Below are 24,875 nucleotides of genomic sequence, written 5' to 3'. Positions count from 1 at the left end.
CCAATGCCATTTCCACTCCCATTCAAACAACATTCCTCTCCCTAACAAAGGAAGACCATAATTTCATTGAGGGAAACGTGAAAAAACCCCAACCAAGCGCCAATCAGGCTCAGAGAGAGAGAGAAAATCCTTAACAGCCCTGAGCGACCCAAAATTGCCCAGTGAAGGCTCTGACCCAAGGGTGGGTGGGCAGAAAGCTCTCTAGGCAAAATGGTCTGAGCTCCAGGGGTGAGCAGTCTTATATAGGCTTTCCTCTCCCCTTTGCAAGGGCTCATGGGACAGCTTTTCCCATGAACTCATTACACAAATAAGATACTGGGGGAAACCTTACCCAGTGTTTTGCTGCAATCTATGGGCCACAGCACCACCGGCAAAGGTATCCCATTCCTATTGGACACGGAACAAGGCTGACAACTATATCCTGTTTACCCTATTAGCTCCAACATGTCTTATTATGCTTGGAAGGAAGTGCCTTATCTTCTCCAGCTGAAACACAGATTGGTCTTCCACTGAGGTTCAAATCAGATGCGATAGGAGAAGACCTCAAAACGCATTTTAAGCATACCCACCCACCCCAAGAATCCTGGGAACTGCAGTTTGTTAAATGTTCTGAGAATTGTAGGTCTGTGAAGAGTAAACCTCAGTTCTCGGGATTCTTTAGCGGGGATGCTTTAAATGTGCATTGTGTAAGCAGCCTTAGCTTGACCCGAATGTGCCAAATCATGTATAATGCAGGAAGTGGAACCTATTAAAGGACCAAAAAGGACACATGGCTATAGGGAACTCCTGTGGTTTACCTCATTGTAGTCCATCACTTTGGGCACTCTTCTCCCAGCTAGGCTCACTTCTGGTACCAGAGCCCATGTGGGGTAAAAAAGGAGTTCCAGCAAAAAATGTTTAGGGACTTTTGGAGTGCAGAAGGGGCATATTTCAGAACCTTTCATTCCTCCACCCCCTTTGCTCTTAACAACAGGCACCCTACTTTATATGTGATTGTAGCAAACCTAGATTTAAGCAAATAATTGTGCTGAACTCCTATCTGATTTCAGCCTAAGCATCTCTAATTAGCAGAGCACAAGGTTCGAATTACTGAACCTTGAAGAGGGCCTGCTTCTGTGACTAAATGAAACGTATAAGATTATTCCACAATAAATACGGCTTGGCTCTCTGTTTGTTGCTCATAGTCTTTGGCTATGTCTTTTTTTGTCCTATGCTTTTCACAAGTATGATTTTGCATGTCTCAAAGAAAACTAATATCTTTAAGATACAGAAACATATGAGGAAATGCTTCTAGAAGAAAAAGAAGAACGGTATCCTGCCGCCATTACTAGGAAACGTGAGGTTGCACCTCCCAAAGGTACATTCTCTCTTCGAGGAAACCGTAAAGCTACCAAAGTCACAAAAGTGACATATTTTCATTATTTCGCTCTTGCTCAGTTTGATGCTACTATTTGCATTTTGTGGTTTAAAAATTCTTACAAGGGAATTGATTTTATTTAAAGTGTCTGAGGTGCCCAGAAAAGGAGTGGCAGAAGAGAAGATATCCATTGCAAAGCATGAAAAAACAGAATTAGTTTCCGTACATAAGAAAGCAGAACGTACTGAAGTATCTCAAATAACGCAGCCTCAAACCCCAGAAAGAAAGACAGTTGCTCGTAAACCCACAAAACCAGAATCTGTTGCTGTATCAAAGCCAGCAGAGCCTGAGGTGCCAAAACAGAAGCCACTTGTTGCCAAACCCAGAAAACCACAACCCATTGTAGAGCCTGAAGTGCAAGAAGAGGAGATAGATATTGCTGAACCTGAGGAACCCATACGTGTTGCAGTTTATGAGACAGTCGAACCTCATGAAAAGAAGAAGGTCATTGCTAAACCTAAAAAAGCAGAGCCTGTTGCGATGCTTAAAACAGTAGAGTCAAAGCAGGAGATAGCTGTTGTCAAACCCAGAAAACCAGAACCTCTTGTGGAGCTTGAAACGGAAGAGCCTGGGGTGCCAGAAAAGAAGCTATTCATTGCTAAACCTAAAAAAACAAAACCTGGTGTGGTTCCTAAAACAACAGAGCCTCCAGTGCAAGAAGACAAGATGGCTGTCTCCAAACCTAGGAAACCAGAACCTGTTGGGTTTCCTCAAACAGTAGAGCCTGAAATGGAAGAAGAGGAGATAGATATCGCGGAACCAAAACCTGTTGGAGATAGATATGAGGAACCAAAACCTGTTGTAGTTCTTGAGACGGTAGAACCTCATGTACCAAAAAAGAAGACAGCTGTTGCCAAACCTAAAAAACCAGAACCAATTATGGTGTCCAAAATAGTGGAGCCTCAAGTGCCAAAACAGAAGGTAGCTGTCACCAAACCCAGAAAACTACAACCTGCTTTGGTGCCTGACATAGAAGGGCCTGAAGAAGAAGAAAAGAAAGCAACCATTGCTAAACCTAAAAAAACAGATCTTGGTGTCATGCCTAAAACAGCAGAGCCTGAAGACAAGATGACTGTTGTCAAACCCAGAAAACTGGAATTCATTGTCATGCCTCAGATGGCAGAACCTGAGCTAGAGGAAGAGACAGATATTGTTGAACCTGAGAAACTGAAACCTGTTGCTGTTCTTGAGTCAGCAGGACCTCGCGTGCCAGAAATGGAGATAGCCGCTGGTAAACCTAAAAAACCAGAACTTATTGCAGTGCCTAAAACAGTAACGCTTCCAGTGGCAAAACAGAAGATGGCTGTCACCAAACCCAGAGAACCGGAAGTTGCCATGGTGCTTGAAACAGCAAAGCCCAAAGTGGAAGAAGAAAAGAGAGCAAAATCCAGGGAGCCAGAACCTACAGTGGTACCTGAAACAGTTTGGTGGCAAGAGCCAGAGGAAAAGGCAGCTGTTTCCAAACCCAGAAAACCAGAGCCTGCTGTTGTATTTGAAGCAGCAGAGGCTGAAATACCAGAAGAGACTGTGATGGTTGCTAAACCTAAAAAACAAGGCCCTTATGCTGTGCCTGCAACAGAGCCTCCACCATTAAAAGGTAGACGTCATTCCCAAAGGGAAAAGACACTCTTGGCTTAAGAAATGTTTGTCTTGTTTGTGTGTGGGGGGGGAATCTTCTTTGTTTCATGTTAGCTTATAAATTTTGTACGGGCAACTTTTCTTGTCATACGTAAATATGAATGTGCCAAATTAATGTCAATGTTTGGTGTCAAGTCTTTACGGTCTTGCTGTTATTTATCTTTATTGTGGCTTCTTCAGTTCGTACAATTAACACAATCTAATATCTTTATTGAAGTATCTGGTTTATCCAAGAAACCTGTTCTAGAAAAGTGCTGACAGAAAGCAAAAAAACAGAAGCTCTGCTGGGTAAGAAAGAAAGTAAAAAAAAAGAAGTTATCTCTTCTTGTTTCCTAATAATCTTGTGTCCTAAAAAGTTCCCATGCTGATTTTTTTTTCAGAAATAGGAATATCATTTGCATAGGCATCCTTCCCTTTATAAACAAATACAACGCAATACATCATAAAACATGAGGTCAGATGCCAGGTTGAAAGGGGAAGTGCTAATTATGATAATAATAATAATAATTATTAATAATAATAAGAAGAAGAAGAAGAAGAAACATACCCAAACCACTGTCAGGAAGGTAGCAGCAGTGGGAGTAATCTTACAAAACAGATATTATCAGAAGGTGTTTTGAAATCTTTCAAATGTTCAGTTGAGTTCAACCGTTTCCATCAGCCCATAAAAGATAACTACTTATATATATGAATGAAGGACCTGTATAGAGGGGAATTTTTATCCTAGTGCCTTCTCTTCAGTCGCTTGAATGATTTGTTCAGATTTGCCCCTTCGACAGCTAATATTCAGCAACAACTGACATTCTGGTGCTTGTTCATACGCCAACTATGTATGTTTTGAGAAAAGGTCTATGTCTATACAATGTAAAGGGGAGCCTCTTGCTTTCAACTGAATACCCACCCGTGTGATTTTAATGCCAATATTGTCCATGTCGTTCCATGTCCATGTGCCATGTTCTGTCTGTTGGGAATAAATCTGTTTCACTTCTTCATGCCGTGTTATAAACCATTTTCAGTTCTTCAAAGTAAAATGTACTAATATCTTTAAAGTTCCCGAGATGCCCAAGAAGGCTGTGCCAGAAGAGAAAATATCTGTTGCAGTGCCTAAAAAACCAGAACCTCCACCTGCTAAAGGTATATATACCTCAGTCTTGGTGCCCTTCATTCTGACCAAAAGAAATGGGTTATGGGTTCGATTCCCCCCACCCCCGTTTATACTTCTGCATTCTATGCTTACTCTTATTCAAAAAACTGACTTCATTTCTCAATAGGAAACGTTCAGATAGGTTTTGGTTACAATTCAAAGAGTTATGGATACAAAACCCCATCGATTTCAATGGAACTTACTTGTCCCCTGGACTGTGACTGCTTAATATTTACCACTAACCTTCCTGAAATTCCTCTAAAGGCGCCTCTTTCTTCCTGACACTTTTGCCTACATTTTAACAAACTGAAACGTAACAGGAAATGATGCTGTTTCTTTTAAAGTGCCTGAGGTACCCACAAAAGTTGTCCCGGAAAAGAAGGTGCCAGCTGCTGTTCCAGAAGCACCGCCAGCTAAAGGTAACTTCCCATTCGGCAGAAAGCAGCAGTGGGTTAGGGCTGGTCCAGGAGGATAAGCATTGGCCTGGTTTGCATGACATGGTAAGAACAAACCTCAGCTACAGCTCGTGGTTAGTGAGCAGACCACTTAACAGTGAGTCTGGGCTCCAGCAATACACTAAACTAAACTTTGATTGAGCTCAGCACAGTGTAATATTAAAAAAAGACTATGCAGGAGCAAAGTGGTTGCAAGCTGGTGATTGAAAGCCTGCGCTTTTGCACAATTCTGGTAAGCCATAGCTTAGCTTACTGTGTCACATGAACCAGGCCAGTGTATATACAGTGGTGCCTCGCTAGACGAATTTAATTCGTTCCACAGGTCTTTTCTTATAACGAAAAATTCATCTAGCGAATCCCATAGGAATGCATTGAATTTTTTTGAATTTTTTTGAATATATAATGATTGTTTCCATCATATTTCAAATTATAAATTATACATTAAAGATATAGGATATCAATTGAATGTTATTATTTAAATATCCCCATCCCCATCTACCATAACTTTATCTCAAATTATTATATATTTCCTTTTAAAATTATTATTGCAATTAATTTATTGTAGTTTTGGTTGTTAAATTGTTAACTGCTTAATTATTTACTGTTCTGTTACTGGTTTGTGCTTTCTTCCTTACTATTGATTTCTATTTAAATTATGTATATATATATATATATATATATTTTAAAAAATGGTTAACAATGGTGTTAATAACAATGATGGGGAAAAAGACTGCATGGCATAGCGGCCAAGTTTTCCCTTTTCTTGCAAGGAAGCCTATTCAGCATAAGGGAAAATCCCTTAAAAAAGGGGATAACTTGGCAGCTATGCTGCATGGTCGGTGAGCCTCCCTTGGGAAAGAGTTCCACAAGAAGGCCAGGTCTCCAGTCACCGCCCACCTAGCCTCAGAGAGATGGCACATTTCAGATGAGAGCCTTCAAAGACAAAGCCTTGTGTGTTAGATGATGGCCAGTGCAGCCAAGTCTCAGAAGCTGCTGCTGCTGCTGCATTCAATGGGATTTGAACATAACTGGACCTAGGATTACAGCCTTAAACTGAGAAATGCTGTCACTTGTTAATATTCAGTGGGACTTACTTCCTAGTGTGTGTTGAGTTTAGACTGTAGCCTCAGTTTGCATTTGTGTCTTAGAAGTTATGTATGCACCAAAGAGTAAGCAAAATCCATACCCTTCCTTTAATAGTGCCTGAGGTACCAAAGAAACCTGTTCCGGAAGAGAAAGTTGTGCCTAAAAAGCCAGAGGCGCCACCGGCTAAAGGTGTGTGCATTTAATGTATTTAACAAATAAGATGCTCCCATCCCGTCAGTTCCTTACTGTTCCTTTCGTGTCTACTCTTCATTTCTTACGTACTTCCTTGTCACTATTCTTCACACAGAATACATGGCAGCAATGATAGCACTTATTAGTTATGTTGTATATATGGTATACAGTAGTACCTTAGTTCTCAAACTTAATCGATTTCGGGAGTCCGTTCGACTCCCGAAACCATTCGAAAACCAAGACGCAGCTTCCAATTGGCTGCAGGAGCTTCCTGCATGCAAGTGGAAGCTGCGTCAGATGTTTGCGGTGTTCTGGAACCGTTTGTTCAACAACTAAGCTATTCGAGAAGCAAGGTACCACTGTACGTGTTTAAGTTCGCATTATTGAAGCTAGACATAACTGATACCAGGTCGTGTCCACCTGCTACCATTCTGTGACAGGATTAACATATTTCTAGTTACAGGTAGGTAGCCGTGTTGGTCTGCCGTAGTCGAAACAAACAAACAAACAAAAATTCCTTACAGTAGCACCTTAGAGACCAACTAAGTTTGTCATTGGTATGAACTTTCGTGTGCATGCACACTTCTTCAGATACTTCTTCACTTCACTTCTTCAGGTATCTGAAGAAGTGTGCATGCACACGAAAGCTCATACCAATGACAAACTTAGTTGGTCTCTAAGGTGCTACTGGAAGGATTTTTTGTTGTTGTTAGGATTAACATATGCTACCTTTGGAATGCATGGCATTAACATAAGCTAATCTTATTCAGTGCCTGAGGTACCAAAGAAACCTGTCCCAGAAGAAAAAGCTCCAGTGGCTGTGCCGAAGAAGCCAGAACCTCCACCTGCCAAAGGTAGGCCTCATTTTTAAAGAAAGAATGACAAGTTAGTTCTACCAGAGCTTTTTTCAGCCGGAACTCAGTTCTGGCACCTCTCAGGTGGGCGCCATTGCCATTCTAAGGGTAGCACTGAGTAGTACACATTTTTCAAACTGAAGTTTGTTGGTGTTAGTATACTGTACATCTGCAATACCTAAATATATTTGGGTGAACACAGGAAGAGACCAACAACTCATCTAATCTAGCATATGGCTGTCACAGTGCCCAACTAAATAAATGCCAGTGGGAAGTCCACAAGCAGAACATGGGCACTACAGCATTCTCCTCACTTGTGATTTCCCAGAAACTGGTTTTGATGAGCATACTGCCCCTACTCCGGACGTAATATGCAACCATGACTGGTAGCCACTGGTAGCCTTTCCCCCCCCCCCCCATGAACCCCTTTGAAGACCAACCAATTTAGTGGTTATCACTGCTTTTTAAGAGCAATCTGTGGGATTCACGAACTCAAATGATGGACCTGTGTTGCCTGTTTAATGCTGGGGTTGTGTGTGTGCATGTTCTTGTAACTGCACTGTGTATGTTTCTTAAATGACTTGTTGTAAATAATAATAATAATAATAATAATAATAATAATAATAATAATAATAATAATGTTTTCAAGTGCCTGAGGTGCCAAAGAAAGTTGTTCCAGAAAAGAAAGTACCAGCTGAAGTGCCTAAGAAACCGGAAGCTCCACCTGCTAAAGGTGTGTATTTGCTCATAACATATGAAACAGCTTTGTTTGCTCTTGGGAGGAATATCTAACCTTTATCAAGGGGAGAGACAGGAAAATGTTGATTTCCATCTCTGTGTTTCTACTGTGTGACCTGACAAGAAAGACAGGAGGCTTACTTCTGTACAGATGAATTGTGTCATGTTGTGTCTCTCCAGCTTTGTCCTTATTTTTGACGTTCTGTGTTTTACGACTTTCTAGTGTCCTTAGTACCGTCTGTGCATTCTCTTTGATATTCGCATTCTCAAACGAAATTGTTTTCCATTCAAGTTCCCGAAGTACCCAAGAAAGTGGTCCCTGAGGAAAAAGCAAAGGTTCCTGAGCCTAAAAAACCAGAGCCCCCTGCTGCTAAAGGTACATGTCATAACCAGAAACGCCACAAAGAACTTCAGATTTGTTTTATAGCTGTAACATTATTTTCACATAACTGAATAGTTGTAAAAGTATGTTTAATAGTCTTATTTTCCCTCTGAGATGACTCCTCATAATGTAGTCATATGTAATATGTGTCCCACATGTATTTTAGAAAAAAAGATAGCCCTTTATGTTGGTTTCCCTTCCCTTTGTTTGCTCTTGTTAATTACTGGCATACATCACTGTAGCCCAAGACTTAAAACAATTTACTATCTTTGAAGTTCCTGAGGTGCCAAAGAAAATCCCAGAAGAAAAAGTACCCGTGAAAAAGCCTGAACCTCCAGCACCCAAAGGTATATCTTAGCATCTTGGGAATATTTATATTCTTATTGTTTTGCATGTTTAGCTCTTTCAAATTCGCCACCTCCTGGGATTTCCTTCTACTGTTTGGGTGGCAAATTCAAATCTGTTCACTCGATTCTGTGAACAGATCTAAGGAGTACAGCTTGAGTTTCTTGTGGGAACTGTTTTTCCCTTGCGTTTTGCTCATATCTTCTACATTTAGAAAGCTGGTGCATGTTTTAATCTGTTTATTGTTATTTTAGCCTTTTCAAAAAGTCTTAAATTACTGTCGTTAATTCTCATCGATAATTGTATGATCTTTTTTCGTAAGCCCCTTTGAGGATTTGTTTTTTTATTTTACTTTGTTTATACAACCAAGCAGTGTATAAAATTTCTCGTGGAATTAAATAAATAAATCGGGCATTAAAACTGACCAATGTCTTTTAAAGTGCCAGAAGTTCCCAAGAAAGTCGTTCCAGAAAAGAAACCACCTACACCAGAAGCCCCACCAGCTAAAGGTACATGTCAACATTATTGTGGTCACATGGAAGCGTCTTCTTATTCTGATGTATATGTTGTACTTTGTGTTCCTTGTTTTCTCCTATGATGTACAACATGTCTTCTTCATCTGAGATATCCAGAAGGCTTTCAGCCTATTTTTATAAAATAATTACTTTATTAGCTGACACTTAGCTCCTGGTGAGTAATCTGCCATCCAGGCTGTTGGCCTATTTACTTTCAGCAACCCTGGCAGCAGAAATTTACTGAAAAATAACTGTGTAGTTTCGTATACTTAAGGAAAATTCAAATGAGAATGTACCAGGAAGCATCTCCATCCCTTACCAATGCTATGCTCATCTTCCATGGATTGTGATAATTTAACAGAAGGACAAAGAAATAGGGTGGCAATTAAACTACCGCACTTTAGAGATCTGCATAACTTCTCAGGAAAGGGAAGAAACACTCATTTAACAAACAAACAAACAAATCAGGGATATAGCATGAAAATAAAGAAAATATACTGTCTGCGTTTGTGGAGAGGAGGAGAAAATTGTATTTGAATATTGTTTTTGTCACTGTTTTTAAGTTTTGTGTTTATTGTTTTCAAATCTTTTATATCCTTGACAATCACACATTCAAAACTAATATCTTTTAAGTGCCTGAAGTGCCCAAGAAAATTGTCCCAGAAGAAAAAGTACCAAAAAAACCAGAACTTCCCCCTGCTAAAGGTATTTGTCAATTCTGAAATAATCATAGTCAAAATATTTGGGTACAATGCTGCTTATATAGAATCAGTGGTAAAACTCCCATGGGTTTTAATTGGAGCAGGATTCCAGCTTTTGCCTTGCTCCCATGCCTTCACTTCCTTCATTTATTACTTCCCATTGAAATGTGGCATTTATTAGACACAATCCGGGTGAAGCTAAGCATTTTAAGGCTACGGTCCTATGCACGCATCTGAGAGCAAAGCTCACCATGGGACTTACTTCTGACTAAACATGAGCAGGAAGTTTATGCATGTCCCATTAATTTCAATGGAAGGATTAAGCACAAAGTGCTTAACGTTAACTGGATTATGCCCAAAGTGACCTGTAATCCAAATGTGTATCAAATAGATACATTTTATAGTCTTTTTGAGCACATTGAGTAAGAAAAGCCAGAGGTTTATGAGCTGTAATCCAAATGTGTATCAAATAGATACATTTTATAGTCTTTTTGATCACATTGAGTAAGAAAAGCCAGAGGTTTATGAGCTGCCAGTAACATTTAGGTTGCATTGAGCTTGGTGGGTCGCAAAGAAGTTGGTGGTATGCCTAGGCAATGCATGTCAATAATAAATCAAAATACAAAATATCAACAGTTCAAAGAAGAGATGTAAACTTCCAGTTGTGTTGTGTCATCTTCCAATAAGGTGGCAAAATTCTTGTCAAAGGCATAAACCTTATTCATTATCCATTAAAGTCATTGGATGTTTTGAGAATTAAGGAGAACACCTTAGGAATATATGATGGCCCAGAAGAAAATATTTATCAAATATTGCATTCAGTGTGACACTAAAAACCCAGTTCATATATAATCATCAGTAATAGAGTAAATATAACCAAGGCTAAAACCACTCCAATCTTTTTACAGATTTACTGTTTATGAGGAGTGGGGATGTAATACTATCTTGTCACAGTGGGATTGTAAATGTATTTTCTTTGTTTGTATTTGATACCTTTGTTTTCTATCTGCATTGTCTGAATTAGTGATTGTTTTAATGAGAGAGAAAAGCGAGAGGCTGAGATAGATCTTCAATGTTATTGTTAGTAGATAATGTTGTATATCGTCACGTTTTGTGTCTCGCAGTTTCTTCATAATCTTGCACATTGCATTTAGAATTAATAATAGTAAAACAAACAAATATCTTTAAAGTGCCAGAGGTGCCCAAGAAACCTGTGCCTGAGGAGAAGGTCCCTGCACTCAAAAAGAAAGAACCACCAACACCTAAAGGTATATGAAGCGAAAACCATCCTTTTCTTATTCTCTTGATCATCTTTTGGATATCCTTATGAGTCTATGTCATGCATTCTTTTGAGTAGCTTTATGTGCCTAGCATCTCTATCCTCATAGTTCTACTGGTGGTGCAAGTGGATTGTACTTCATGGTAGTTTGTTGGTACAATATTCTGGGGACAAAAGCAAGCATGCATGCCCCCTCACCTTACATCTCAAGCTTAGACATTTTCCCGTCTTTTACATTTCATTGTGCTTTCAAAATTCAATAGTAAGCATTAACTAATATCTTTAAAGTGCCGGAAGTGCCCAAGAAGGCTGTCGTCGAAGAGAAAGAACCGACTCCTGTGCTTAAAAAGCCTGTACTTAAGGAACCAGAACCTCCTCCTGTTAAAGGTACATTTCAGCATTAGTGCAATTATAAAGAATGTGGTTTTGATGCAGATGTTTAAAGCAGATGTCTGGGAGATTCTTGTTCTGTCTGTGCTCCGTTGCTTAAAATTTCATTTGTAAACAATACTGTTGGTTCAGTCCAGTGTGTGAGAGAAAAAATGCTTAGCTGTGAGCTGAACTTCATCACGACTGCTTTCTCTGTGTCCTAGTATGCAAACACACAATGGCTGGTTTTGTTATAATTGTCCATTATGTTTCAATCTTCTTCGTCATATTAGCTACATATCTTTTGCCCCTTCTTAAAAGTAAAACTAATCTCTTTTAAGCACCCAAAGTACTTCGGAAAACTGTGCCAGTTTAAAAAGTAACTCTTGTTTTACCTAAAGAACCAGAACGCTTTGCTGTGTCTGAAGAACCAGAGACCATTAGTGTTTATGAAGAAGAAAAGGTCACTGTTGAGTTTGAAGAAGAAGTCATCACTGTTGAAGAAGAAGTCATCACTGTTGTTGGCGAAGAACGCAAACCTGCTATTGTGCCTAAGAAACCCAAGCCTACCATTGTCTCTAAGAAACCAGAAACTGCAGCTGTGCCGAAACCGCCAAAGGCTGTACTTAAAAAGCCAGAACGCCCACCTGCTAAAGAGACCTTGGAATATGAAGAAGAACGAGAGGTGCAAACGATTGTTGGGTACAGAGAGCGAACGCATGTTTCTGTCCACCAGGACATAGAGGCTATAGTTGCACTTGAAGAACCCGAGAGTGCTTCGGCTTTTGAGATCACAGAGCCTGAGCAATACTTTATTGAGGAATCAGTGGAGATTATTTCACTTGAAGGACCCGAAGCTGTCCCAGAAGAACCAGAAGCCATTGCTGCTCTGGAAGAAATGAAGCCTGCTATTGTGCCAAAAAAGCCAAAGCCTACTGCTGTAGCTAAAAAGCCAGAACCTGCGGCTGTGCCCAAGAAACCAGAACCTATTGCAGTGCCTAAAAAGCCGAAACTTGCTCCTGTACCTAAAAAACCAGAGCCTCAGAAGCCAGAACCCTTGTTTAAAAAGCCAGAACGCCCACCAGCTAAAGAGACTGAGGAGTACGAAGAGGAACGAGAGGTCCAGACTTTTATTGGAAAGAGAGAGCGACAACACGTTTCCGTCCACCAAAACATAGAGGCCATAGCTGCTTTTGAGGAACCTGAGAGTGCTGAAGCTTATGAGATGGAAGAGGAAGAACAATATGTCATTGAGGGGTCTGAGGACATCGTTTCCCTTGCAGGACCTGAGCCTGTTGCTGTCCCTGAGGAACCCCAAGTCATTGCTGCTCCTGAGGAACCTAAGCCTGCCCTTGTGCCCAAGAAACCCAAGCCTGTTGCTGCACCGAAGAAACCTGAACCCGAAGCTGCTCCCAAGAAACTCGAACACGTTGTGGTGACGAAAAAGCCGAAACCTGCCGCTGTGCCTAAAAAACCAGAGCTTGTGGCACCGCCCAAGAAGCCCGAACCCTTGTTCAAAAAACCAGAACGCCCACCAGCTAAAGAGACTGAGGAGCATGAAGAGGAACGAGAGGTGCAGACTTTTATCGGAAAGAGAGAGCGACAACATGTTTCCGTCTACCAAGACATAGAGGCCATAACTGCTTTTGGGGAACCTGAGAGCGCTGCAGCTTATGAGATGGAAGAGGCAGAACAATACGTCATTGAGGGGTCTGAGGACATTCTTGCACTTCAAGCACCTGGAGCTGTTCCTGAGGAACCAGAAGTCATTGCTGCTCCTGGAGAGCCTATGGAAGTACCTAAGAAACCAGGTATATGGCATAATCTATTCCAGTACAAAGAGTGTGTCTTCTTTAAAGCAGAACGTTGACAAGGGTTGCTTTGCCAACTTTCTGCTGAGCAATTCGAAAAACTGCTCTTGTGAACAAAGTTGCCGTGTGTGTACATGGGTGTGTGGGTGTGTGAAAGAGAGAAAGGTTCTTTCTGATTCTTCAAAGCAACTTGCTTAGGCCTGCAAGAATTTGAAATTTCCATTATTAATTGACGTGCAAATAAATAAATAAAAACTTAAATGTATGAATTGAAACAGATTCAGGAAGAATTATTCATTTGAAGCTGGATGAAGGTGATGTCTGATGTGCCTGTGGGTTGACGGATATATTTTTTCCCTGTCTTTTAACAAACCAACTAATATCTTTAAAGTGCCTGAGGTACCCAAGAGAGCTGTCCCAGAAAAGAAAGTAGAAGTTCCTGTGGCTAAAAAAATCAAACCTCCACCAGCTAAAGGTATATGTCCACACCTAAAGAAGATAATTTCTTTGTTCTTCTTAAAATACTCTCTTCTTCTGTGCTGTGCTGTCTCTCCTATAGTTTTAGCTTGACTGAAATAACCTAGTGTTCATTTTACAGTATAATACGAAGTCTGTATGTCTCTAGATACAATGTGCGTCTGTGTATCTGTCTGTAGCATTAATCTTGCTTTTGATACGTCCTTAATTCTTCGTTCCTATTCTTAACATCTGGAACCTCTTACTTCGATAATTCTCAAAGTAAAAATAGAAATATTATCTTTAAAGTACCTGAAGAGCCCAAGAAAGTTGTTCCCGAAAAGAAAAAGCCAGCTGCTGCACTTAAAAAACCGGAAGCTCCTCCTGCAAAAGGTACTTTTATCATTCACAGAGAAAATCATTATCTTGCTTGCTGCGTTTGGTTCAGCTGTTGGATTTGTAAATCGTACTAATGTGCATAAATGACAGGCTGAGCCTAACTTGGGTGGGGATGGGGGTGAGGGAGTGTTTGTCTCCAAACACAATAGGTAACTTCAATACCTTTAGCACTTCTGTTTTTGCTTTTAATGCCTTGTTTGTTTTACCTACATGAAAGTAAAACTAATTAAAATTTCTTGAAGTCCCTGAAGTCCCTAAGAAAACTGTGCCAGAAGAAGAGGCCCCTCTTGCTGTTCCTAAAAAGCCGGAACCTCTGCCTGCAGAAGGTAGCTCTCCCTATTAATCACAACATCATTCTTATCCAGACTGCTATGTCTGCTTTGTTTGGTCTTACGTTTTATGTGGTCCTGTATGTATATGTAATAGGACGTGGGTGGCGCTGTGGGTTTTACCACAGAGCCTAGGGCTTGCCGATCAGAAGGTCAGAGGTTCAAACCCCCACGACGGGGTGAGCTCCCGTTGCCCGATCCCAGCTCCTGCCAACCTAGCAGTTCAAAAGCACGTCAAAGTGCAAGTAGATAAATAGGTACCGCTAAAGTGGAAAGGTATATGGCATTTCTGTGCGCTGCTCCAGTTCGCCAGTAGCGGCTTTATCATGCTGGCCACATGACCTGGAAGCTGTACGCCGGCTCCCTCGGCCAATAACGTGAGATGAGCGCTGCAACCTCAAAGTCGGTCACAACTGGACCTAATGGTCCCTTTACCTTTACCTTTATGTATATGTAAGGCTGGGTGGTAGTAGTGGTAGAGGACTCTGTCTATTCTTTATGAAGTCCATCTGTTGAAAGTTAACAGTCTGCCTTTCTACCTTAATACGGATTTCAAGCCACAGCCTTTAATGGCTGCAAGCAATTCTAACCGTGGAAAACCCACGCTTAGAATCTTGAACATTTGAATGAAACGCAACTGCATCAAATAGTTGCTTCGTACAAAATTGAAACTTAATCAGGCCATCAAAGCTGCCCCAACTTCTTTGAAGGGGAAAAACACATGTATATCAAAAAATATCTGTGAATACGATGGCAACAATCCTTTTTTTAAAATATGTGTGAATATAATCTAGACATATACTTTTCAAAAGCCCCATCAAATGCAGAATATATAGGTCTTTGTGCAGAGGGTTCCTAGAGGCCTGATGCAATTTCTGTTTACAAAAGCATCCATTCTAAGGGCCTTCCACCCATTTATGTAAAAAAAAAAAATACACTGTGACACTGGTGTGTTTGTCTGTGGATGTGTATGTTGTAATAATGTCCCCGCTATTTTGTGCAATATGTCTTCAATTCTTCTTGCCATTCGCTCTTTTAAATGGCAATCTTATCTTCGTTGTCGATATTCTTTAAAGAGCCAGAGGTTACGGAGGAAATTGAACCAGAAGAGCCAGTACCTGTTCCTATTCCAGAAACAGAGGAGATAATTCCATATGAAGGTATATACTAAAGTGTGAATGAAATATACCACTTTCTTTTGCACCATCTCCATCTTGCCGAATTAGAATTAGTAGGTGTGGTATGTTCCATGATGTGTACACTCCAGTATGTTTTGTTTTGTTATTTTTGTGTGTGTGTTTGTATGTGTGTATTTCCTATGTTGTATTGCTTTCTGTAACTGTGTTGGTGATTCCCATTTTCTTTGACCTTGTCAACACTCGTTTACAAAACCTTTCCCTCTTAATTGACTTGGAAGTTTACTAATGACTTTTCCAAAAACTTTCTTGAACCCATGGGCCATCAGATATTTTCAGCTGAGTTGTTTATTTTTGCACTTGCATTACTGGGAGTTTTACGAATGGAGTCTATAAAAGCAGTTTATTTCCTTTGATACATTAGATGGCTTTCATCTGAGGTTTATATAGTATAATTACATTTGCACTGAATCTACCGCAATATCATTTAAAGAACCAGAACCGGAGAAGAAGATACCTGAAAAACCCAAACCCCGTGTACCTTTCCCACCAAAAGAGGAGGTTAAGGAGGAAAAGGTTCAGCTTAAAGGTATCAGCAGCAACCCCAACAGTATTTAACAACTGTACTAAGCCCCCAGTTTTATAACTAATGCCTATTGACACATAATAATGTTCTTTGAAAGTGTGATCTTTAGGCTGCCATCCTATTCCCACCTGCCATCCCAGGTGTGAGCCTGATTAAACTTACTTCTGAGTAGGTGTATATAGGATTGCGCTGTTAATATATTAATGTAAGTCTAACTGAATGTTGTCTGAATGGTTTTCGGTCTAATGTCCCTACTCACAGTTTTCATTTTTTTTATCTTTTTTATAAATATGCAATTAGGGTTTGCAGTCCAGAGAGTTAATTTTACCTGTTGTCTAAGGCTTTATGCATGGTGAGAAAAACCCCTTATACAGTACATTCAGTCAGTCTGTGCTCTGCAGATAGCCTCCTCCAGATACCATCTTACCAAGAGCTTTGTTCCACATAATGTAGGAATCAGGTCTTAAGTGTCTTGGCACCTACCAATTGGAATTCTGTCCTATTAAACATTAGACAAGTGATGTCTCTGTTGTCTTTTTGGTGCCTACTGAAGATCTTCCTCTTTCAACAAGCCTTTTAAATAGAGATCTTTCCCAGTCTGCATCTGTATTGGAATTGTATTGGGTGTTTTTAGGTGAATTAACTGTTTTGTCTTTTGTGTGTTTGCTGCCCTGGGCTCCTTCAGGAGGAAGGAAAGGTTATAAATTTAACAAATGATGACGACGACGTCACCTCACAAACTGCTTTTGAAACTCTCCTGAGTTTCAAACACCAGTCAACATGTGGCATGTTTGTTTGCTGTCTGAGATTCACAAGTCCAAAGTCCTGCTGAGTGTGTGAAACTTGTTTTATAGTTCTTTGGATTGTATTTAGTTATTTGAAAGTGCATGTGTCAAGCATGGATGTAATATAACTAGCATTCAGAATTAAGGATAGAGAAAATGGAACTCAAAGCATTACAGGGAGGGAGATTTATTATTTCCTAATGAAAATCAGCAGTGGATTATCAAAATAAACAACTATATGTAGCTTTTTTTAAGGTACCATGAAAAATATTACTCCACATCTCACATTTTGCAATATTCTGATCTTATACAGCATCATGGAAAGATCAAACATAGTTCAATATTTCAAAGTGTATCACCTAAATAACATTTGGTCGTCCTACAAGAATTGGATTTACTTTTAAAAAATCTGTTCTTTTCCCACCATCTCAAGACAGAGGGAAATAGATCCTCTTCCCGAAACAAGACTCCACCCCCACCACCACACACACTTTTGTAATAATAGTTTCACGCAATATTCACAGGGGAAAACTTGTTTATAGGGTCTTTATAGCTCATAAGTCAGGAAGGAACATTGTGCCTACACAATCTATTAAAGTTTCAACAGAAGTGGATGTCCTCTCTGCTAAGTATATATAGATCCAGTGAAAACAAATTATTGTATGATCAGATATGCTAGAACCAAAGTAAGCAATGTAAACTCTTCAGGCTGCATGCATCCTAATAAGGCCCCAGCCCAAGCGGCCACTATGTGGAAAGTTTCCCACAGCCCCTGGTGTCTTGTTCTTGTCTTAAAGAGCAATAGACTGTAGTTTTTAGTATATTTCACAAAGTACTATATTTTTCATTCCGTTTCCATGTGTGACTTCCTGTGGTTGTTTTGTGTTCAACTCGATTCACTTCCCCCCCTTTTTTTCTTTTTACTGAAGCATATTTTCATTTCGGATGGCAGATTCTGTGGCTTCTTCATCATGGCCTTGCTATCACGACTAACAATACAGTACAGTGGCACCTCAGTTTTCGATCTTCTCGGAAGCCAAGCGTTTCGGTTTTCGAACACCGAAAACCCTGAAGTAAATGCTTCTGTTTTTGAATGCGCCTCAGAAGTCAAACGGCTTCCACTGAAGCTTTTTCCCCAAGTTTCTCCATTGATTTTGCAGCCTGCCCTTTGCACCGTGGTTTCCGAACGTTTCGGAAGTCTAATGGCCTTCCGGAACGGATTATGTTCGAAAACTGAGGTACCACTGTATATACTAAAGTTAAAGTCAAAAATTAAAGTTTAGCAACAAAAATGGTGGTGGTTGTTTTTGTTTTTTTAAAAAACTCATTCTGAAATAAAGTATCTTTGAAAGAGAGGACCAAACTTAACAAGGAGAAAAGTAAAGCAGCTGATTTCTCCATGTTTTGTGATTATTCAAATGGAACTGGAAGGCATAGCTCTCTTATAATAGGAGGTTTTTCAGTTTTAAATGCTTATTGTACATCAAATACCCAATGGCGATGATTGCATGTGCGCTTATTCTGAAATTAATATCATTTTAAGCACCTGGACTGAAGCCACGGAGACCCACTCCTGAGCCTGCCCCTCCACCACCTAAAGAAGAAGTTGTTTTGAAAAAAGGTAATTTAGCCGTGTTGCTTTTTTCAAAAGCTGGAGGACCCCACTGCTGTGATATTTCAGTCCTAACGCCACATTGTGAGGTCTAGCTGCAATAGCTAAGCCACTTCAGCTTCTTCCTGCATCCAACTATAGGATCTCAAGAAGCCCATAAACAATTTCATCAAGCAGATTATCTCCTTTTCTGGTTCAAATAAAATGCTAGTTCTAGACATGCCTATTCTAGGCAGAAATCTCTACTAGAAACCATAGCTGAAGCTGGAAGCTCCCAGACAGTTGAAAGTTCTAAGGTGCCTACATTGTTCTCAACATAAAGAAAGCTGTTGTTGCTTTTGCTTTTGAATATACAGTAATCGCTGCTTTGCTTTCACCCGCAATTCTAAAAAGGACTTGATTGTAGATTATCACATCATGCAGATTTTAAGTGGTGATCAGTTTATCAGCCTTGAGAAATAAGAGGTCACTATTCTCCAGGTGTAAAACCAAGCCTATTTGTTGGCCTATGTCATTTATTAATAAAGTTCATTGTCACTTTATCACACTGTTCTTGAAAGAAAATTGTTTTTCTTTTAAAGTCACAAGAGCAGTTAAGAAACCAGAGGAAGAACCTAAGCCAGAGAAGGAACCAAAAGCTCCACCCAAACCTCTTGAAAAGATTAAGAAGCCTGAAGGTACAACGAAAATCAGATTGCTATGATGTTAAACCAGTAGGAGACCCTTCTTAGATCCCCATATTCACAAATACTTTCTGAATCTGAAACAGTAAACCATCTGAATTTTGAATAGTTCCCCAGCATGGAAAGAAAAATCCCAACCATTTGGAATATTCAGAAATTTGGGGACACAATCTGTAATGTAACAACTTTCCCTCTCCCATCCCTTCGACACACTCTGTCTTTTCGGTCTTCACTTTGTCTGCAAGAAGTCTTGTAGAAAGCTACATCTGACTTATATTCTATCAATGATATTTTCAATCTGTCTTCCTCATTATCGCTATTGTGTCCACCTTTGCCACATGTAGTGATTTGACAGGCTTTGAACTTATTTCTTGTTTGTTTCAAATAAATCACACCAGCCAAATGGTTCAGGGTAAACTCGATTAATGCATCAGGGAAGTCAAAATATATGAATTCAGCTTCCGCATAAAACAAATATTCTTTTTAAAGTGCCGGAGGTTGAAAAGAAGAAAACTGAGATCCCAGCTTTCAAGAAAAGGGAAGAAAAAGAAAAACCTGTGCCTGAACCAGCAAAAGGTACAAACATGTAGTGCTCTTATAATCGCTTATACAACTAAAACGGCATTTGATGTTGAATCAGGTCTGTGAGCTGCACTAATCTTTAAAACAAGCCAGCTATAAATGCCATCTTTGTGCTCTTCCAGCTGTTCCCTAATTCTTCATGCTGTACCTAATCATTTCTTCTTCTTCATTAAATGTCCTCTTATTTGTCTTTATATGGTCCAAGCCGGTTCTGTTCCCCTGTAGCAGTATATGAATGTCTTTAAGGCTTCTGTTAACTGTGCTGTGTGTCTCTCCAACTATTTTTATGCATTTTGTTGGTTTTGCAATGTTCTGTTTTAAAAAAATTGATTGACCTACTTGTTATTATTTTTTTGTTCAAAGTTCCAGAGCCTAAACCAGCCACAATTCCTGAACCGAAGCCTGCTACGGGTAGGACATTTTTAAACCACTGATTATAGACCATTTCCCTTCAGTCTAGTTAACTCTGATGTTAGTATAAAATCGAAGGAGCACCAATATAAACATGAGCTTCTTTGAATCCCACCCTATACCCTTATGTGCTGGTGCAGCTCCTTGTTTTATCAGACTGTGGGCTTACATTTTAGCATTTGTAAATTATGCAATCACATTTGAGAATTCTGTAGTGTTCTGCTTATGTTTTGCTTGTTAAAGATTCATTCCAACAAGTTTGCTTGTTAAAGATTCATCCCAACTAATACCACTGTCTATTTCTGTGACAAGCTAAGGCCAGTGAAAATCTATTTCATGATTCTAAGAAGTACTAGTAATGCAAGCCTATGTATGTCTATTCAGAAGTAAGGCCCCACTGCCTTCAATGGGACTTACTCCCAGGTAAATATGTGTAGGATTGCAGACTAAAAGGATTTTTTAAAATGTGCATTGTATAATGTTAATCATCGTTGTGCAGAAGTAAGTCCACTTAACTCAGTGAGGCTTTCCTAGTATACGTGTGTTGAGGATTGCAACCTCAGTAAATATATATGAACTTTTTCTACAGCCCTAAAATCTCCTAAGCCCCCCGCAGAGCCCAAACCCGAAGCAGCTCCTTTAACAACGCCAGTGGTTGGAAAGAAAGCAGGTATGACTATTACTTCAGTAATATACCCATTCAAGGGCGGGGCTGTATTACTATTCTGTAATATATTCAAGAGCAGGGTTGTATCACGATTCTATGAACTTTTTTATGAGTAAGCATGAGCACAACAATCATGAGAGAGTTCAAATGTTCTTACTAACAAAAATGTTTACAATACACAACTCACTAAAGAACCTTTAGGGGCCACATCTTGTTGTGCCATCAGTGTTCTTCAACCTCGAGTCTTCAGATGTGGTTGGACTACAACTCCCACCATTCCCAGCCTCCTTAATCGATGGTGAGGGTAGTTGTAGTGCAACAACATCTGGGGCCCAAACCTTGAATGGACGCTGTCCTATATAACATGTACATGTATAACCCCTACACAGTCTCTGCCACACACCTTTTACCCAGGACTCAATGATAGCAGATGGGGAAATGGCTACACTTAGCAGGAGGGCTTGAGGGTCCAAGAGGATGACAAGACTATTACCACGAGGGAGGGAAATGAGGCTGAATTAAACCATTCATTCATTCATTCATTTGAATATGCACAACTTCGCAGAAGTAAAATGAATGCAAAAAGAAGCAACACTTTGAGGAAATGATAGATGATAGGTAGGTAAGTAGATGATAGATAAGATTAAACTGGACTTCATTATCTAATACTGCTGTTGCTGTTTTATGTCAGAGCCTAAAACTACACCAAAGGAGGAAGCTGGAAAGGCTAAACTTCCTATTAAAGGTAAGAGAGATTATAAAATGGAAAATTGCCCCCCCCCAGCCTCTTTAAATATATAGTAACTGTGATCAACAGTCCCAGTATTTATGCTATGAACTACCAAATAGCTGACTATCTAGTATAAACCTGTGAGCCATTTGATAAATGAATGGCAAAGACACTCACACACCCTTTGTAGTCAACATTTTTACAATGAGTGGTGTCTCTTCTTTCAGAGAACCTAGGTGGTAGTAAGCTAAATTTTACTCAAAGTAGAGACCTATTGAAATTAATACAGTCAAACCTCGGTTGTTGAACGTAATCCGTTCCAGAAGACCATTCAACTACCAAAACGTTCGGCAACTGAAAACTGAAAGCAGAAGCCTAAATACAATACGGAAACTCAAAACAGAAGCCGCATACCATGCTCGGATTCCGAAAAGCAGAACAGTTACTTCCGGGTTTTCGGCGTTCAGGAGCTGAAACATTCCAAAACGGAGGTGTTTGGGAACTGAAGTTTGACTGTAGACCTAATTTAGTCATGCCCATTAATTTTACTAGGTCTATGCAGAGAAAAAGGTAGCTGAACGCCACCCCATGTTTTCCTGTAACCAAATGGTACTTAAAACAAGATTGACTTTAGCATGCCTAAATTAACAGGATCACATAAAAATCTAGAATAATCTGTTTTTTGTTGTTGTTTTGTAATATTCCTAGACTACAATAAGTAGACAGGAGTGGGGGTGGGTGGGTGGACAAATATTGCAATCAAATTAAAGAAAGGAGGTATGAAGTGTTTTGCTCTTTGGTCAGAACAATACTTTGTCTGTAGGAACCACAAAGGCGCAAGATGGGCTTCTACATGCCACAGCCATGCCTTGCATTTTGTATCTTGGTCATGCTAGAATGGGATTGGAATGTCAAAAGCACAGAACTGACTGGCTTGTATATAGAATAGATTTAAAAGTTCTAGGGGTAAACAAATTGCCACTTAAACAGAAAGAACTGCATGGTTTTCCTGCTGTGTCTAAGACTTGTCATCTCTCATCATACCTCTGCTGACTTTAACTGTGAGATTCATACCAATATCCCTTTTAAATATATTACTTGTAGCCAAAAAGACACCTTCGCCAGCAGATGCCGAGAGGAGGAAATTAAGACCAGGAAGTGGTGGCGAGAAACCTCCGGATGAGCCTCCTTTCACATACCAGCTGAAAGCTGTGCCGCTCAAGTTTGTTACAGAAATTAAAGATATAGTGCTGACAGAAGCAGAGTCGATAGGCTCTTCCGCCATCTTTGAGTGCCTCATCTCTCCCTCCACTGCCATTACCTCTTGGATGAAAGATGGCAGCAACATCCGCGAGAGTCCTAAGCACAGGTTCCTCTCTGATGGGAAAGACAGAAAGCTCCACATTATTGATGTCCAGCTTTCAGACGCTGGGGAATACACTTGTGTACTGAAACTGGGAAATAAAGAAAAGACCTCTACAGCGAAACTTGTTGTTGAAGGTACTTTATGGCATCTCCAATTGGGCTTGAGTTGCTTATGTACAGGTTATTTATGCCCCAAAGTTACATTTTATTTGCATTAGTGTTGATACTTTGTTAATTAATGCCATCCATAGCACAATATTTTACAAAGCACAATGGAACAGGTCCCTGGTCCCAAGTGTCTTACAATCAATATTTTAACACAGGGGAGACAACAGAAGTAGCTAAGGAGTGTGTGCTTACTTCATTACATAAGCTTAGTTTTAGTGATAGCAAGGCATGGGGTCTTCCTTCATAAATTAAATTATACATTTGTTGTTGTTTAGTCGTTTAGTCGTGTCCGACTCTTCGTGACCCCATGGACCATAGCACGCCAGGCACTCCTGTCTTGCACTGCCTCCCGTAGTTTGGTCAAACTCATGTTCGTAGCTTTGAGAACACTGTCCAACCATCTCGTCCTCTGTCGTCCCCTTCTCCTTGTGCCCTCCATCTTTCCCAACATCAGGGTCTTTTCCAGGGAGTCTTCTCTTCTCATGAGGTGGCCAAAGTATTGGAGCCTCAGCTTCACGATCTGTCCTTCCAGGGAGCACTCAGGGCTGATTTCCTTAAGAATTGATAGGTTTGATCTTCTAGCAGTCCATGGGACTCTCAAGAGTCTCCTCCAGCACCATAATTCAAAAGCATCAAATTATACATACATGCCCCTAATTCGACAATTTATTCTGGGCATAGGTACTCTGATGCATGCACAGAACCTCCTGGCTGAGAAGAATATTGCTTTATGCATGCATGTCACACCCCTATAATGAATGAAATCAAGAGATAAGCATGTCTATATGAGCACATGTGGATCTCTGAAGTTAGGGTGATCATTCTAATGTGAAAGCTTAAATTTATATACTGTAGTTTATGGCAATGGTTCCCATTTAGCTAAGTACTGTGGACTTCCTGTTTTTCAAAAACCAAGATACGAACCCCCTGCTTTTTTTTGGGGGGGGGGCAGAAATATCTCTATGGTAGTTTTTGTTATGTTAATGGTGCCATGGACCATGTGGGTTATGCCAAGTGTGGATTGCTCAATCAGTAGAGCATGAGACTCTTAATCTCAGGGTTGTGGATCAAGTCCCTGCATAGTTGAATTAGAAGACCTTTGTGGTCCCTTCCAATGCTATAATTCTGTGATTCTGTGACCCCCTTGGAGTCCGCGGACCCCCAGTTGGGAACCACTGGTTTGTGGGAACGGGGAAAAGATGCAAATAATATTTTTCCTCTTCCCTAGAATTACCAGTGCGCTTCGTGAAGACTCTGGAGGAGGAACTTACTGTCATCAAAGGGCAACCCTTTTATCTAAGTTGTGAGCTGAACAAAGAGAGAGATGTGGTCTGGAGAAAAGATGGGAAAATCATCAAAGACAAATCTGGAAAATTTGCTCTGGGTATTATTGGCATGCAGCGCGCCGTTACAATCATGGATGCCGATGACACTGATGGAGGTGTATACACTGTGACTGTTGAGAATACTGACCTCGTCTGTCAGTCAACTGTGAAAGTGGTTGGTAAGTTAAATTTCAAAACAGTGTATAGTGTGTGCTTGGGATAAAATTGGGATATGAAGGAATTCTATAGTGTAATATTAAGCCTGGTGCGTTATTTTTGCTCTTATATGCTAGTCCTTCTTTACCTTGCTCTATCTTCACTGATCTATTTAAGAAGATTGGTTTTCACTTAAGCTGATTGTGTAATTTGTGCTGAAATCATCTGAAGGTCTTTAGTGAAGAGCTGGTTTCACTAGAACTGGAACTCAGCATTTAATTGCCAGTTAGAAAACGATTCAGTCACAATATCACACATTGCTGTACTCCCAACAGCTTCAGGTGGAAATCTACAGTATCAATCTGTGCAAAGTTTATAAAATGGCCTTCACAAGACTGAAGATCTGTGGTCATCCATGACTCACTTGGGATAATCTTATTTGAGGGCGGGGGGGGGGGGAAATATTTAGCAATAACATCAAAGTCCAGCAGTTCTGAGCAAAATGAGGCCATCAAAAATATGTTTGGGTTTATATATATATACAGAGGAACCTCGGTTT

The 24,875-nt window shown here is 40.1% G+C and overlaps 1 protein-coding gene across 50 annotated transcripts in view; it reads left to right on the top strand.

The window, feature by feature from the left end:
* TTN (titin) overlaps window positions 1-24,875 on the top strand; it is a 290,139-nt gene that overhangs the window by 152,279 nt on the left and 112,985 nt on the right. For 42 of the 50 annotated variants that reach the window (XM_088676590.1, XM_088676579.1, XM_088676604.1 and 39 more), the window contains 27 exons: window positions 1,265-1,357; window positions 1,503-3,014; window positions 4,106-4,189; window positions 4,544-4,618; window positions 5,855-5,929; window positions 6,703-6,786; window positions 7,436-7,519; window positions 7,817-7,900; window positions 8,182-8,253; window positions 8,692-8,760; window positions 9,400-9,471; window positions 10,658-10,735; window positions 11,035-11,133; window positions 11,517-12,926; window positions 13,318-13,401; window positions 13,692-13,775; window positions 14,024-14,107; window positions 15,187-15,270; window positions 15,740-15,835; window positions 18,161-18,238; window positions 18,811-18,906; window positions 19,402-19,488; window positions 19,858-19,905; window positions 20,495-20,575; window positions 21,264-21,317; window positions 22,407-22,802; window positions 24,064-24,339. In XM_088676590.1, the coding sequence (XP_088532716.1) occupies window positions 1,265-1,357; window positions 1,503-3,014; window positions 4,106-4,189; window positions 4,544-4,618; window positions 5,855-5,929; window positions 6,703-6,786; window positions 7,436-7,519; window positions 7,817-7,900; window positions 8,182-8,253; window positions 8,692-8,760; window positions 9,400-9,471; window positions 10,658-10,735; window positions 11,035-11,133; window positions 11,517-12,926; window positions 13,318-13,401; window positions 13,692-13,775; window positions 14,024-14,107; window positions 15,187-15,270; window positions 15,740-15,835; window positions 18,161-18,238; window positions 18,811-18,906; window positions 19,402-19,488; window positions 19,858-19,905; window positions 20,495-20,575; window positions 21,264-21,317; window positions 22,407-22,802; window positions 24,064-24,339 (5,439 nt within the window). The remainder of the gene's footprint in view (window positions 1-1,264; window positions 1,358-1,502; window positions 3,015-4,105; window positions 4,190-4,543; window positions 4,619-5,854; window positions 5,930-6,702; window positions 6,787-7,435; window positions 7,520-7,816; window positions 7,901-8,181; window positions 8,254-8,691; window positions 8,761-9,399; window positions 9,472-10,657; window positions 10,736-11,034; window positions 11,134-11,516; window positions 12,927-13,317; window positions 13,402-13,691; window positions 13,776-14,023; window positions 14,108-15,186; window positions 15,271-15,739; window positions 15,836-18,160; window positions 18,239-18,810; window positions 18,907-19,401; window positions 19,489-19,857; window positions 19,906-20,494; window positions 20,576-21,263; window positions 21,318-22,406; window positions 22,803-24,063; window positions 24,340-24,875) is intronic. The other 8 variants (XM_088676444.1, XM_088676472.1, XM_088676441.1 and 5 more) reach the window with 5 other exon arrangements.

Source organism: Zootoca vivipara, chromosome 1 (assembly GCF_965207765.1).
Source record: "Zootoca vivipara chromosome 1, rZooViv2.hap1.1, whole genome shotgun sequence".
In the NCBI taxonomy this organism is placed as follows: Eukaryota; Metazoa; Chordata; class Lepidosauria; order Squamata; family Lacertidae; genus Zootoca; species Zootoca vivipara.
This window is presented reverse-complemented; position numbering and strand designations above follow the sequence as displayed.